This window comes from Ascaphus truei, chromosome 2 (assembly GCF_040206685.1).
Source record: "Ascaphus truei isolate aAscTru1 chromosome 2, aAscTru1.hap1, whole genome shotgun sequence".
NCBI lineage: Eukaryota > Metazoa > Chordata > Amphibia > Anura > Ascaphidae > Ascaphus > Ascaphus truei.
The window spans coordinates 141,171,339-141,185,856 of NC_134484.1; the positions used below are offsets into that span (position 1 = coordinate 141,171,339).

The 14,518-nt window shown below is 42.3% G+C and overlaps 1 protein-coding gene across 1 annotated transcript in view; it reads right to left on the minus strand.

Annotated features, from left to right (window-relative positions):
- The window catches only part of LAMA1 (laminin subunit alpha 1), a 190,397-nt gene that overhangs the window by 48,461 nt on the left and 127,418 nt on the right, over positions 1–14,518 (minus strand). Inside the window, exons 31-36 of the mRNA XM_075585330.1 lie at positions 9,628–9,714; positions 8,768–8,961; positions 8,103–8,245; positions 5,406–5,504; positions 4,396–4,507; positions 1,305–1,467 (exon numbers count right to left, since the gene is read on the minus strand). Of these exons, the coding sequence (XP_075441445.1) occupies positions 1,305–1,467; positions 4,396–4,507; positions 5,406–5,504; positions 8,103–8,245; positions 8,768–8,961; positions 9,628–9,714 (798 nt within the window). The remainder of the gene's footprint in view (positions 1–1,304; positions 1,468–4,395; positions 4,508–5,405; positions 5,505–8,102; positions 8,246–8,767; positions 8,962–9,627; positions 9,715–14,518) is intronic.

A 14,518-nucleotide genomic window follows, 5' to 3' on the forward strand; every position in this document is an offset into this window, starting at 1 on the left:
CGCGGCTCAGCACGCCTCAGCACGCCTGAGTGCTCTATGGCCCGGGCCTTATGAGTCTGGGAAATGTTATAATTTAGGACAGTAGAAGAACACCCAAATGCAGTACTCCAAATTCAACCCACGTTGCAAAGTAACTACAGTATGAGTGCAAGTTTAAAATAATATTATTTAAAAAATGTAGGTGGATGCATAGCTCAATAAAAAGAGATGTACACCTGTTTTCAAATAAAAATAAAGACAATAGTGTTCAAACACTTTTATTCTGTTGGACCTTCCTCAAGGAGCCAGAACACTTGTGAAAGCCTTTTAAAATTCCACCTCCTGGTGTTTGTCAAAATGTCTGTTTGTCCTCCCTGCTCACAGCCTAGCCAAAGTTTTGAAGCCATGGGCTAGATCCACAAAGCTCTGTTAAATCGGTGCTCTTATCGTGACGTTATATTAAGCAGGAATGGGCGTTATTTTACCTTAAGTTATCCTTAACATATACTCTGAATGATAATTTTATGCAAAAACAATGTTAGTTCTATACTTCATTAGCATAAGCTTAACATTCCGTTGCTATAGCATAACCTTGTGTTATCTGTCAATTATGTGACGTTAAGTATGTCTTGGCCTTACTCCTGTCCAGACCCTGAAATATGTGTTTAACTCAAGTTGACAAAGAGATGAGAGGAAAATAGCACTGGAAATAATGCTATGTTAGTTAACTCATGCCTAACTGGCGGCATTTCACCAATCCAGACCCTTTAAGAGCCCTAACGTTAACGCACTTTGTGGATATGCGCTGGTATTGTAACACCTAACTTGCATTTCATTTGCACCTCATTGTCAACGCAATGCTCTTCACTAGAAAAAACATGACTTAATGTTGTTATGTTACTGGCCATTGAAGATACATAGTTTGGATGACATCATGTCACATCACTAACAGTAACAAAGCTTTGAGGATTTAAGTACTGGCTCCTGGAAGGTCCCACTGTGGATTAGAACATTTCAATAGTTTATATTTATATACTGTCTCTTTCCATGTTTAGAGTTGGCGCTGCTTTGGCAATTTACAGTGACAAAACTTATTCTGAACACACTACTGAGTGGCATTGTTGTTAAATATGAGAAATCCAGAATGCATTCTACAGTTGAAACTTAAAATTCTACCATACATTTTCTGAAAATGAAGTGCAATGTTTAAACTGATTCCTGATTTTGTGTGTCTTGTTTTTGTTAAGAAACAAACTCTGTGGGCTGCTTTCTCTCAAATTTGTTCCATACCACATCATTTACCATATACATGAAAAAGTTCTTACTTTAGGTTTTTTGTAGCATTTTGGAGTTGATCTCTGAAGTCTTTTGCTTTCATAGATTCAAGCATAGATGTAATTTCTTCTTGGCGATTCAAGAATGTTATATTAGACAGCTGAATATCACTGCCCAGTGTCCCATTTAAACTTCCTGCCACTTCAACAAGTACTGAAAAAGAAATCAGTAATTATGTTAAAAAGTGTCCAAATACTGAAATAATCCTATGTATGTCTATAAATAATAAGTATGCAATCAATTTTAGCAGTAAAAAAATGTGAATAGCCAACATTACCTAAAATTCATGATTATGGGGTAGCTTACTCTTATTTTATGCAGATGCACACCAGCCTAACTTAATGAGTTTAGACTGGGACAACCTCATGGTGAAAATGCCCATCCAGGCTCTCTCTCTTCACAGCATTTAAAGCAGGCCTGCACAACATACGGCCAACTCTCTGTGCGGCCCGCTATGACTCCGGCCTGGCGCCAGTTAATTAAATAAATAAATAAATAAAAAAAAGTTAAAAACAAAAAAAGGTACAAAAAAGTAAAAAAAAAATGGCGGCGATTCCCCTCCCAACCCTCCTCCCCCCCCCCCCCCCCGGGTTTTGCGGTGCGCGAGTCGGCGGCGGTGCGCGGGGGCAGCAGCATGAGGAGGATGCGGCAGACGTGAGTATTTATTTTTTCAATAGCTGGATGCCGGGGGCGGGGCTTTAGAGTAGAAGGGATTGGTTGGAGGTCACAGCATGCCGGGGGCGGGGCTTAGTACTGGGGAGAGGATGTGCTGAGCTAAGGTGTGTGTGTGTTGCTGCTGCAGGGGGGGGGAGTGAAAAACGGGCTGCTGCTTTGTAAAAAACGGGCTGCTGCTTTGTGAAAAACGGGCTGCTGCAGGGGGGGCGTGGGTGTGAAAAACGGGCTGCTGCAGGGGGGAGGGGATGTGAAAAACGGGCTGCTGCAGGGGGTGAAGGTGTGAAAAACGGGCTGCTGCAGGGGTGGGGGGGGGGGGTGTAAAAAATGGGCTGCTGCAGGGGTGGGGGTGTGTGTAAAAAACGGGCTGCTGCAGGGGTGGGGTGTGGTGGTTGTAAAAAATGGGCTGCTGCAGGGGTGGGGGTGTAAAAAGGGCTGCTGGTGGGGGGGGGCAAACGGGCTGCTGTGGGGTGGGGCAAACGGAGTGGTGTGGTGGGGGGAGAAGGGATGGGGTGAAGGGGTGGGGGGAGAAGGGGGAGAGGGAGAGGGGGGAGAGAGAGGAGGCAGAAGGGAGAGGAGGCAGAAGGGGGAGAAGGGAGAGAGAGGGGGGAGAAGGGAGAGAGGGGGGAGAAGGGAGAGAGGGGGGCAGAAGGTAGAGAGGGGGGCAGAAGGTAGAGAGGGGGGCAGAAGGGAGAGAGAGGGGGGAGAAGGGAGAGCGAGAGGGGGGAGAAGGGAGAGCGAGAGGGGGGAGAAGGGAGAGAGAGGGGGAGAAGGGAGAGAGGGGGGGCAGAAGAGAGAGAGGGGGGGAGAAGGGAGAGAGAGGGGGGGAGAAGGGAGAAGAGAGGGGGGGATAAGGGAGAGAGGGGGGCAGAAGGGAGAGAGAGGGGGGAGAAGGGAGAGAGGGGGGCAGAAGGGAGAGAGAGGGGGAGAAGGGAGAGAGAGGGGGGAGAAGGGTGAGAGAGGGGGGAGAAGGGAGAGAGAGGGTGGGTGAAGGGAGAGGGAGGGGGGAGGTATGAAGAGGGGAGATGTAATGTTTTTTTCTGTATCACAATAAGAAAACAGTTAAGTAAAAGTTGCGCGCTAAAAGATATTTTTTCGTGGTAGGTGCGCTATGGGTTTGGGGGGGGGGAGGGGGGCCTGCTCCTTTCATTTGTCCCGGGCCCCATGATTTCTGTTGGCGGCCCTGTGGGTGATGTGAGGTGCAGGGGGGAGAGGATGATGGGTGATGGGTGATGTGAGGTGCAGGGGGGGAGAGGGTGATGGGTGATGGGAGGTGCATGGGGAGGTGATGTGAGGTGCATGGGGGTGATTTGAGGTGCAAGGGGGTGATTTGAGATGCAAGGGGGGTGATTTGAGGTGCAAGGGGGTGATTTGAGGTGCAAGGGGGGTGATTTGAGGTGCAAGGGGGTGATTTGAAGTGCAGGGGGGGTCATTGGAGGTGCAAGGGGGGTGATTTGAGGTGCATGGGGGGTGATTTGAGGAGCATTTGGGGGGTGATTTGAGGTACAAGGGGGGTGATTTGAGGTACAGGGGGGTGATTTGAGGTGAAGTTGGGGTGATTTGAGGTGCAGGGGGGTGATTTGAGGTGCAAGGGGGGTGATTTGAGGTGCATGGGGGAGATTTGAGGTACAAGGGGGGTGATTTGAGGTACAAGGGGGGTGATTTGAGGTGCAAGGGGGTGATTTGAGGTGCAAGGAGGTGATTTGAGGTGCTGGGGGGTCATTGGAGAAGCAGGGGGGGTGATTTGAGGTGCATGGGGGTGATTTGAGGTGTATGGGGGGTGATTTGAGGTGCATGGGGGTGATTTGAGGTAAAGGGTGGGTGATTTGAGGTGCATGGGGGGTGATTTGAGGTGCAAGGGGGGAGAGTGATGTGAGGTGCAAGGGGGAGAGTGATGTGAGGTGCAAGGGGGGAGAGTGATGTGAGGTGCAAGGGGGAGAGTGATGTGAGGTGCAGGGGGGAGAGTGATGTGAGGTGCAAGAGGGGAGAGAGATGTGAGGTGCAGGGGGGTGTGATGTGTTCTGTGCAGGGGGGTGTTGTGTGTGTGGGTGAGGGGGAGAGATGGGGGTATGAGAGATAGATGGGGAGTATCGCAAAGGTTGATAGTGAGGGGTTTTGGGGGAGATATGAGGATGATGATGAAGGGTGCTGGGGGAGATATGAGGATGATGATGAGGGGTGCTGGGGGAGATATGATGATGATGAGGTGCTGGAGGAGAGATGATGATGATGATGATGATGATGATGGTGATGATGATGATGATGATTTTACCCGTGCGGCCCAATTTTTATTTCCTTGGAGCAGTTCGGCCCTTCTCACTTTACGAGTTGTGCAGGCCTGATTTAAACATTGTCCAAACTTTTTAAATAATTTGGTTTCAGCATGTAACATTAGTGAGAACAAGTTACCTCGTATGGTTGCTTGCATTTTGTCAAGAAATCCAATCAGCTCTTGGGACTTATTCAAGGTCATGATGGTGGAACTGTTGACTGCTTCTCCATTTCTTATTACCTGAGTCATCTTGTACGAAAGGAAAACGATGTCAAAAGAGTTCATATTTGTCAGGAATCCTTCCAGTATTACACACCATACAAGAGGGAACATGAGTCAAACAAAAAAGTTGAATTTTAAACATGTGATGGACAAAACCAAGTGTGCGAAATCAGAACCTAGATTTGCATTCCAAAAACAAATCCTTAAGAGGGAGTGGGATTGAGTGAGAGAAGGGGTCAATGAGCAAGAGGCGTAGGGGTAAGTTAGTGAGCAAGAGAGGGAGGGAGGAGAGGAGCGGTGTTAGGCTGCGCTTATAGTGCCGGCGACACAACATCGCCTAAAAACAAAAGCACACATGACAGCCTCTGAACCAATCATTGGCCAGGTCGCCAGCGACGGCGCCGAAAGTTAAATTATAACTTTCGCGGCTGGCGACGGCGACGGGTGACATCACCCGTCGCGTGCACTATAAGTGCGGCTTGAGAGAGAGGGGGAGAGGTGAGTGTGGCAGAGAGAGAGGGGGATAGGTGAGGGTGTAAGAGATTGAGGGGTAGGGGAGGGAGGAAGAGTGGGAGTGAGAGACAGAGTGGGAGGGAAATATATGGACAGAGGGAGAGGATGAGAGTGGGGAGTGTGAGAAGGTAGAGAGAAATAGAGAGGGAAGTGTGAGAAGGGGGAGAGAAAAAGAGGGGGTTGAGAGAGTGAGGTGTGTGAGAGGGGGGATTGCAAGAGAAATATGGGGGGCTCGCAAGGCCGCCGATACGGGGGGCCCCGGTGGAAACCCTAGTCCTGGGCCCCAGGAAAGCTGTGGGCAGCCCTGACCAAATCTGTTAGAAAACGTTATAAACAAAAGAGGAATCCGTACTAAAATAGAACAGATGCACTTTCAGAGAAATAATCTGCTGTTTAATGGGTGTTTACTCACCTGCTGTTGTATCCGGTCCGTCTCTTTCGATATTGTATTGAGCTGTTTAATTGTCTTGTCAAGTGATAGGCTTGTATCGACTCCTGTGGATACCGATCCCTTAAAATAGTTCATAACAGTCCAGTTACAAATCAATCTGAGCCATGATAAATGTAGAAGTAAAAATTATGTTTGTGACCCTAAAGTTAGTATGGGGGAGATGTATCAACGTAAAGAAGGTGCACATAGAAGTTTATTTTGATGCATTGCTTCATTATCTTTTCGCATTTTATTCAAATAAGTGTTTCTTATATTTGACGGAAAATGTTGTGCAGAGAAATCCTCAGACCTGGCAGATTTATTTTTACACAAATACAAATGTGAGGGAGATGCATAGTTTGTTACATCTCATTATAACCTGTGCGTTATGTAACTCCTCCCCAACTCCTAGTATCACTCCCCAAATCACAAGGTGACACAAACTGCACAAAAATTGGGGCAAAGAACATAATACATTGACACAAAGCGGTGCAATATGAAAACTAAGCAATTTGCATCAATTTTGCTAAGATACATCACCCCCATCATCTGCTGTATATGTATACAGGCAGTCCTCGGTTATCCGACGCAATGCGTTACTCAAAATGGCGTCGGATAGCGAAGCGTCGTAAAGCGAAACCCGTTTTCCCATAGGAACACTGTTTAAATCAAACGTTCCGTTCCTGAAGGCATTTTTAATGCTAAAATACACAAAATATTTTACTCAAACAATAAGATTATGCTGCACACACATACATTATGATGTAAATATTATATTTATTGAATCCAGAACTGTATAATAAAACTGTTAGACATGTTTAAAGGCATAAATACACCACTAAACCCTCACACAGACTGATCTGGACGATTTCCCTGACTGCAGCTTTCTGATTTACATAATGTTGCAACTTTGCAAAGCGTCGTAAGAGCGTCGGATAAGCCATTTTGGCGCCGTAAAACCGGCCATAGGGATGCATTGGACAGCGTCGGATAAGCCATTCGTCGTAAAGCGAAGCGTCGTAAAACGAGGACTTACTGTAATTGCTTATTCTACAACCATTTCAGTTAATTGAATATGGAAAATAAAAAACACCTGTATCAGATATGTACTGGCTCACTCAATATTTTAAGATACTTTTCTCCTCTTTGGTCCCAGTTGAATTACTGTTTGAGTTACAGTAGGGGGTGGTTAGATAAATGCATAGATTTCATATATATTTGTTTCAGATGTAAGCAAAGAGTAACTGTCTCAATATTCAGACTCAACAAATATGTAGTGTTTCTATTAAAAACAAACTACAAACATGGCTGCCGTGGTCACCACTGGAAAGCTATGGCATCTCGCCAGAGTAAGACCTGGCCCTGCGGCCATTTTGTGTCTGGAGGGCAAATATGTTGGCAGCAATGCCGGCATTGTGTGAACCCAGGGTTTTCAGGATAATGAGGGACCCCTAATTGCAGTACATTTACAAAAAAAATTATTGTGACATGGACTGCTGCTGTAAAGTACAAAACTTAAAGTTCTTCACAGATTAAATAATAATGTACAGAGCTTTCAAAACTCCTGTGCCTTTTTCATGCACACTGTAATGTTAACTATATTTTCACCTAACAACTCTCATGTTGAACCTTTAAAAAGGTATCCGAACCCACAACAAATCTAAGTGCATATTAAAATGATATTTCCTTTAAGCCTCTGGTAATTCTAGAACATAGGACTCAGAAAAGAGACGATTAAAATGTAGCACAGAGAGCCCAAATGGAAATCCAATTTAAATGGGTTCTGTGCTATCATAAATATCCCAAATTAAATTTCATTTTGGTGCTTCCATCTGGACATTATCACCTGCCGTATGTCTACAAGGTATAATTACGTTTCCTGACAATGTGATCTACAAAGATATCAATTTTTAGGGGGGGTTTAGATTAAAAAAAACAGACTGCAAGAAACATTTATTGCAGTGGCACATGTTTGTCATTAGTGGCAAAAACATTTACCTACAATATAACATGGAGCACAAAGTACCCAACTAATACTGTAAAAAGCAGTGTCATACATTGTGTTAAATTCACTTTATTATTCATAACCAATGCATGCTAAGTAATAATAGTGTGTTTCTTATTCCACCATACAAAAGTATAATAAAAAGCATGTTTAGTGTTCTATAGTGTCTGATTAGAGGTATTTCAAGTGCAAAAACAACACTAAATATTCGATTATTATCTATTGCCTAATGGCACTGAAAAAATAGCAAGTTGACCATTACTTCTTATACTACTCTATGAAGTATCAGGGTAAAATTAATTACTTTGCACAGATACTTTGCTAATCAGCAGTAGGGTCTCCAGCCAAAGAAAGACATGGCTTTATGGCAAAACCAACATTTTCCATTAGGAAGCTGTTAGTAAGAATAAAGTCCAATTGTGCTATAGAATAGATCACAAACTTTATTACTATTATCATGATGTGTTTTGTTTCAATTTCCTGTCTGTAATATCTCAAAAACTATACTGCATACAGTTTAAGCATCTGTGAGTACAAACTTACACACAATAACAACATTCTACAGAAACACCTTGAAAATGTTTATTTAACACTGTGGTATTGTCATCTATGTGTGTGCTCTGGATATTACTGGAAGCCCAAATTGCTCTACAACACATGAATAAACATTGTACCTTTAGGTGCTTTGTGACATTTTCCAGGTGTGAAATGAAACCATAGGGCAATGGGACAATTCCAGTGATGTTAATGGAGAACATGACCTGGTGCAGGGTATCCAAATCATCTAATAGTGGCCCTGTGCAATCATCATCACAAGCTGGGAATAAAACAAAGTGTGCAAATATAATGAGGCCTTCATATATAAAAACACCATTGAACATTTGAACATTAAGCCAGTGCAGTGATGGCAGATCCAAGCGATGCCAGGGTGTGAGAATTATTGTTTTGCCGCCTGTATGGTGAGTGGTGAGGGATCCGATGTGCTTCTTATTATCGCTATTTTCAAAATGTGCCACATGCCGCTGCTGCTTTTGCATGCATGTCTGCGTTGGAAATCCATGATGTTAAATTTAAAACTCTTGTCAATTCAAAGCATGACTACTCAAATTACTTTTATTGCATTCTGGCCATTATTCGGTAAGCAGTGATAGCGTTAATCTGCTACAATCTCACGGAAATCCCCATTAAAATGCCTAATTGGTGCTATTGCAGTGTACAGAATAAGGGCCTACATGCTGAATTTTATTGCAACTACCACATTACCTGCATATTTAGGTTCATTAGGTGCATAAGTCGATTGAAATCAAAATGTTATCATTAAGAAAAGGAATTCACTTACATATGCATTCTTGTTCCAGAAGGATGTGTCTTGGTTCACAAGTGTCGCAAAGACGCCCAGTGGTCCCCTGCTTGCAAATACACTGACCGGTTAGTCGGTCACAGTGATTATTCAATGAACCACTTGGGTTGCAGTCACATTTCTGGCAATCGCCACCAGGTTTACTGGGATTTCCATGATAACCAAGGGAACACCTACATGGGAGAAGAGAATATACTGTATTACCTGCTGCATGGAAGTTATTGTAAGTTACACCCTTGGCAGATTCAAAAACTGGAGTGTTTTACCAACTATAGTTTTTTTACCACAATCAACCGCCCAGATGATTATTCTCGAGTGATCCTTATATTCCAAAGTTATGCAACAATATACGATACAATTCAATAGTAATCACTTAAAGGGGTGCTCCTAGAAGCTATAGATACTAATAAACAAAATACAAACACCTCAAATGGAGGAGGAAAACCTTCACCAAGTTGTTTGTACTTTGTTTACAATTATGGTTTATGCCATCTCCAGAATGTATCTGAGAAAGACATGAAGCTCCAGACAAACAATGCACACAAACCTCATACATTTGTGTCTGGATAAATAAACATACTCAGGGGGTTCTACAACCCTAGTCATTACAAAAGTTTTTCCTGCTCTAAGCAAACAGGAGTTTATTACTCAATAATTGCTGTTAGTGGTAAGTAAAATGAGTTTAGTTATTTAGTTTACTTCTTTGGGTTTCACTTTTTTTTCTACCTCCCTATTTATGCTTGACTTTATTCTATCACACTGTTGGGCTGGTTAGGAGGAGGATTATTTTTTTTTATTTCTGTACACATCATTTAAAATTAGAAAAAAAGGGGCCTTACCTTTCACAGTACTTCCCCTCATATCCAGGCAGGCAGGCATCACAACGGAAATCACTAATTCCTTCCAGCACACAACTTGGGCTAAAACTGAATGTATGGGTAAGAAAATGTAAGTTGCATATGTTGTCTATAGGTAAAATGCCATTATACATGTTACAGGAATTCATTTGTTCTGGACAGTAACTAGTTTAAGTGATGTAATCATTATCATCACTTTAATCTCCAGTAGAAGACCCCAAATAATTATTTTGTAACAAATTGCCTTTACTTTGGCTTTTTTATATGGTTATAGATATCATCGATAAATCATTCACTAGTTTTCTGTTTTGGAATAATTTTACTGTGAAAATATTAACATTATCTGGACTGGCTTCCTTAAAATTTTATTTTCACTAACGGATTATAACTGATCCATTCACTGCAACTACTGAGTCTCTGCCCCTTTACTTCCACCTATCATAGTTAGGGCTTTCAGTATAATTTTGCACCGCTTCTAAGCACATTTGAATGAAATTACTGTTGAAACAGGAATGAAGACGTGCTATCGCTCCATTTTGTTTACAGTATTGGACCAGTGGTGTCCTTTCAGAGCTGAACTGCACTATTCTCTTGAGTTCCCGAAATACTTACTGATGAAGTTACCTGTATTACTTCTTGGTTTGTAAAGGGGATTTACAGTAAATGGCCATCCAATAGGAAGACACAACGATGTTGCAGCTTCCTATTGGTCAGAGATTTGGCAGCCATTTTGTTTGCCCAGAGGGAGATTTAAACCCAGTAACTTCACTGTTAACTATCTCGGAAACTGAGGGGGTCCTTGGAACTGAAGAAAAAAAAACTTAACAAAAGTGGGGTTTGGTTTGTATCCTGTAGAAAAATAAGGGGGTTAAAAAAACAAAACAGTATGAAGCACTGCTCCTTTAATGCACTTCAATATAGACGGATTGGGGCTTTAAAGCATTAGAGGAGCAGACTACATGAGGTTCTTTCCAAGTTCTTAATTATGCTCCATTCTATATTTAATAATAGTAACAGTATAAGAACTTACGTATATAAAAAGGTCTCCACATACTGTACAATGTTAATATTACAGTAACTAATTTCATCAACAAAATAGACACTTTTCACATGATTCAATTTCTGACCAAATTACTTTGTGGTATCTTGTTTAGAGTGGTAAACACACAGATTGTTGCAAGGGAGCTTTTACTAAACATATGGGTTCCTCACAGTGAAAACATATTTCAATTACCGGGGCCTATTCTGCAATGTTGGCTATTTGACAACACAACATGTAACAAAATGTGTGATCTTGCCACATACTATTTGATTTTCTGCTACTGAAAAATGATGTCAGTTGTGGGTTTGTATGTACATGTACATGTGTGCATACATACACACATACAACTATATACATTTACAAACACATATACATATATAGGAAAGAAAAGGAAGGGGTGATCACAGCACTCAATGACTACAAATTATGGTAATACTAACAACTAGGGATATGCCAAAAAAGTAATATTTTAATCCGAAAAGCACAAGAACAAAACTATGTAGCAGTGTCACACTATAGCAGCAAAGGTATACTAAAAGTAAAATGCTCTCTAACTGCAAAACAGGAGAAGGGAGGAAGGAATAAGGGAATAACACATCAGGGAAAAGAAGCGAGAAAAAGGGAAAAACAACAGGGGGGGGCAATGTTTCGGGGTGATGACCCCTTCCTCAGGCCCGTTCCCTAAGTCCAGGAGGACCAAAGGTATTCCACTATGTCCAATTTCCCACTAGCAAACAAAGTACACCTAAACTTAATCACCTAAACTTAATCTACAAGAATAGTAGAAAATAATCTAGGTAAGCACACAGTGCAATGTCCAAATAGAACAACAGAGTCAACAGGAAATGAAAATACTGCACTAGGTATCAGGACGAATCCTACTGCCACAAATCCTTTGATTCTTCTCACGGTCAAGACGCCTGCTACTGCTGAGAAGGAGCTGCTGCAGTAGCAGGCGCCTTGACAGTATAGTGTGTGACACTACTACATAGTTTTGTTCTTATGCTTTTCGGATTCAAATATTTATTTTTTGGCATATCCCTAGTTGTTAGTATTACCATCATTTTTGGTCATTGAGTGCTGGGAACACCCCCTTCCTTTTCTCTCTTTGATTTCTGGGAGCAATTAGGGTCCTCCCCATTCCCTTTTGCACCTCTGACCTTGTTTCCAGTCTTTTAGAGTGCTCTCTATCTCTACATTTGTCTACATATACATATATAGAACAAAAGCACCGCCTTTGAAACAGGGGAGTCTGATCTCAGTGTCAGCTCCTTGTGAACTTGGGCAACTTTATCTGTGCATCATGCACCAAATTAGATTGTAATCTCTACAGAGCATGCACTGATCAAACTCTATGTATAGTAGTGCTGCAAACAGTACTAATCCACACAGAAAAGGGGACTACAAGTCTTTAATGCCCTGGCCCTCAGCATCAGCCTCTTCATGTCCTCCGGTCAGGGCTTTGCTGCCCAGTAATGTTTGAAGTATTTTGGAAAATTAGGTCGCTAAAACAGGGGAAAGTTAGGCAAGTGCAAGAAAGAACAATGAAACAAATTGCCAGAATCACTCTACTCTTTCCTAAATCTGTCTCCGCGTCTCCCCTCCTGAAATCCCTCTCCTGGCTCCCGATCAAATCCCGCATCACACACTCAATTCTCCTCCTCACTTTTAAAGCTTTACACTCTTCTGCCCCTCCTTACATCTCAGCCCTAATTTCTCCTTATGCACCATCCCGACTCTTGCGTTCTTCTCAAGGATGTCTTCTTTCTACCCCCTTTGTATCTAAAGCTCTCTCCTGCCTTAAACCTTTCTCACTTTCTGCCCCGCACCTCTAGAATGCTCTTCCCCTCAATACCCGACTAACACCCTCTTTATCCACCTTTAAGACCCACCTTAAGACACATTTGCTCAAAAAAGCATATGAATAGCACTGGATAATCCTGGACACATGATACATATAGCTTGGCCCCCTGCAGACGCACTTACTAGAATTCCCTCCTACTGTCTCTATACCTTCTCCTACCTACCAATTAGATTGTAAGCTCCTCTGAGCAGGGACTTCTCTTCCTTAATGTTACTCTTATGTCTGAAGCACTTATTCCCATGACCTGTTCTATATATTATTTGTTATTTATATGATTACAACATGTATTACTACTGTGAAGCGCTATGTACATTTATGGCGCTATATAAATAAATGTAATAATAGGGAGTGAAGGGGGGAAGGGATGGTAAGCTCTAGCTACTGTCTGTGATACGGTGCCAGGGGTGAGAGGATCATTGAACGTGCAAAGTACCTGCCTAGACAAGTGAGAGAACCCCTTTTGAACAAGCACTCATATTGGGATTACTACAAAAATGTTAATTAAAAATACCTTTATTAGTGTATATGGGTAAAATAAGTGAAGTACATAAACACTCAACACAATTAAAATACGTATTAAACTTAATGTCTCTAAGTCTGAATCGTAGACTAGTAGAGGTTGGTATTTGAAGGAATATAATGTATCTGGCACCATGTGCAATGAAACAAAAATAAATAAATAGTTTTAATATTGCAGTGTAAAATGGATAGGGTGCCTCAGTGTGATGTGTGTGTTGTAGTTGAAAGGGTCTGGTGTGTGTTACATAAATCAAGGTGTCAATATCACCGCTTTCAAATCACATCTGATTAGTATGTGGTTCACTGACAGTATGTAAAGTGTAATATAGCTAATACATTGCTGGCCAGACCAACATGGTATATGCTGATTGTGGCCTAGTTGGAATCAATTGTCAGAGAGACCACCAAAGGGTTAATGTGTATCCTTCAATGCAACGCTGGATAAATTAAAATGTCAAAGAAAAAGGCTACTGTGTAGCTAGGGGTGGTGAGGCTATATTGTGGGAACTATTAATGTGTAACAATGTTATAGTTGGTTCCCCCTGGTCAGTAATTATTCCAAGGTTATTATAACCTCACATGTGCTCAACCAAATTTATATAGTAAATAGATAATTACATAAAATGAAATGAGTCACTGCTCGTATCCCCTGTGAAGGTGGCAAGTATGTATCTGAATAGGCTTGCTGGTATACAAATAGATAGATATGGCCAATTATAAACGGTTAACTTCAGCTGCCTATAAGACAAAAAGCACTCTATCTCTGCAGACTCATGTGGATGGTATAGGTAAGTGATTGTTTATAGTAGCCGCCCTGTTGGATCAGTCCATATGGATGTTCGAGTTCGGCAGGTTATATTATTATAGACTGATTTATCTCTGTTAACATTTATCTTCTAGGGCGAGTACGCCCTGTCTGCTGGGTAGAGACGATATGATATAATAAAGATGGTGCCCTGCAGCCGCTCGGTAAAGTACCCTCTACAATACAGGGGTGCTGTGGGGGGCTGCTATCTCGGAGCGTTAGATCTCTGCTCACGAGTGGCGACATCTGTTGAGTTTCCGCCCGGCATGGTGTATTCATGAACACCGCTGTGAGTAAAATTGCCGGGTGGAGCTCAGAGTGAAGCTGCGGCTATTGTCCGCGCTCTTAGAACAGACGTCGCCGCACCAGTGCACGTGCTGACGTCACAGAGGACCGCCCACCGACGTACGTTTCGCGTCACACTGACGCTTTCTCAAGGTGGCCCCGCCTCTACGTTTGCCAACAGTTTAAATAGCCAAGCGTTGCTATAGTAACGATCGCACTTGGGTAAGTATATCAATTTAATAAAAACAATGGTTTGTGTTGATGTTTATTGCTGTTTGAACTATTTGTTTAATTATAATGGCTGGCTATGAGTGAAACCATGTTCAAAATAGAACCCTTTTTAACTCAGGTAAGTGAA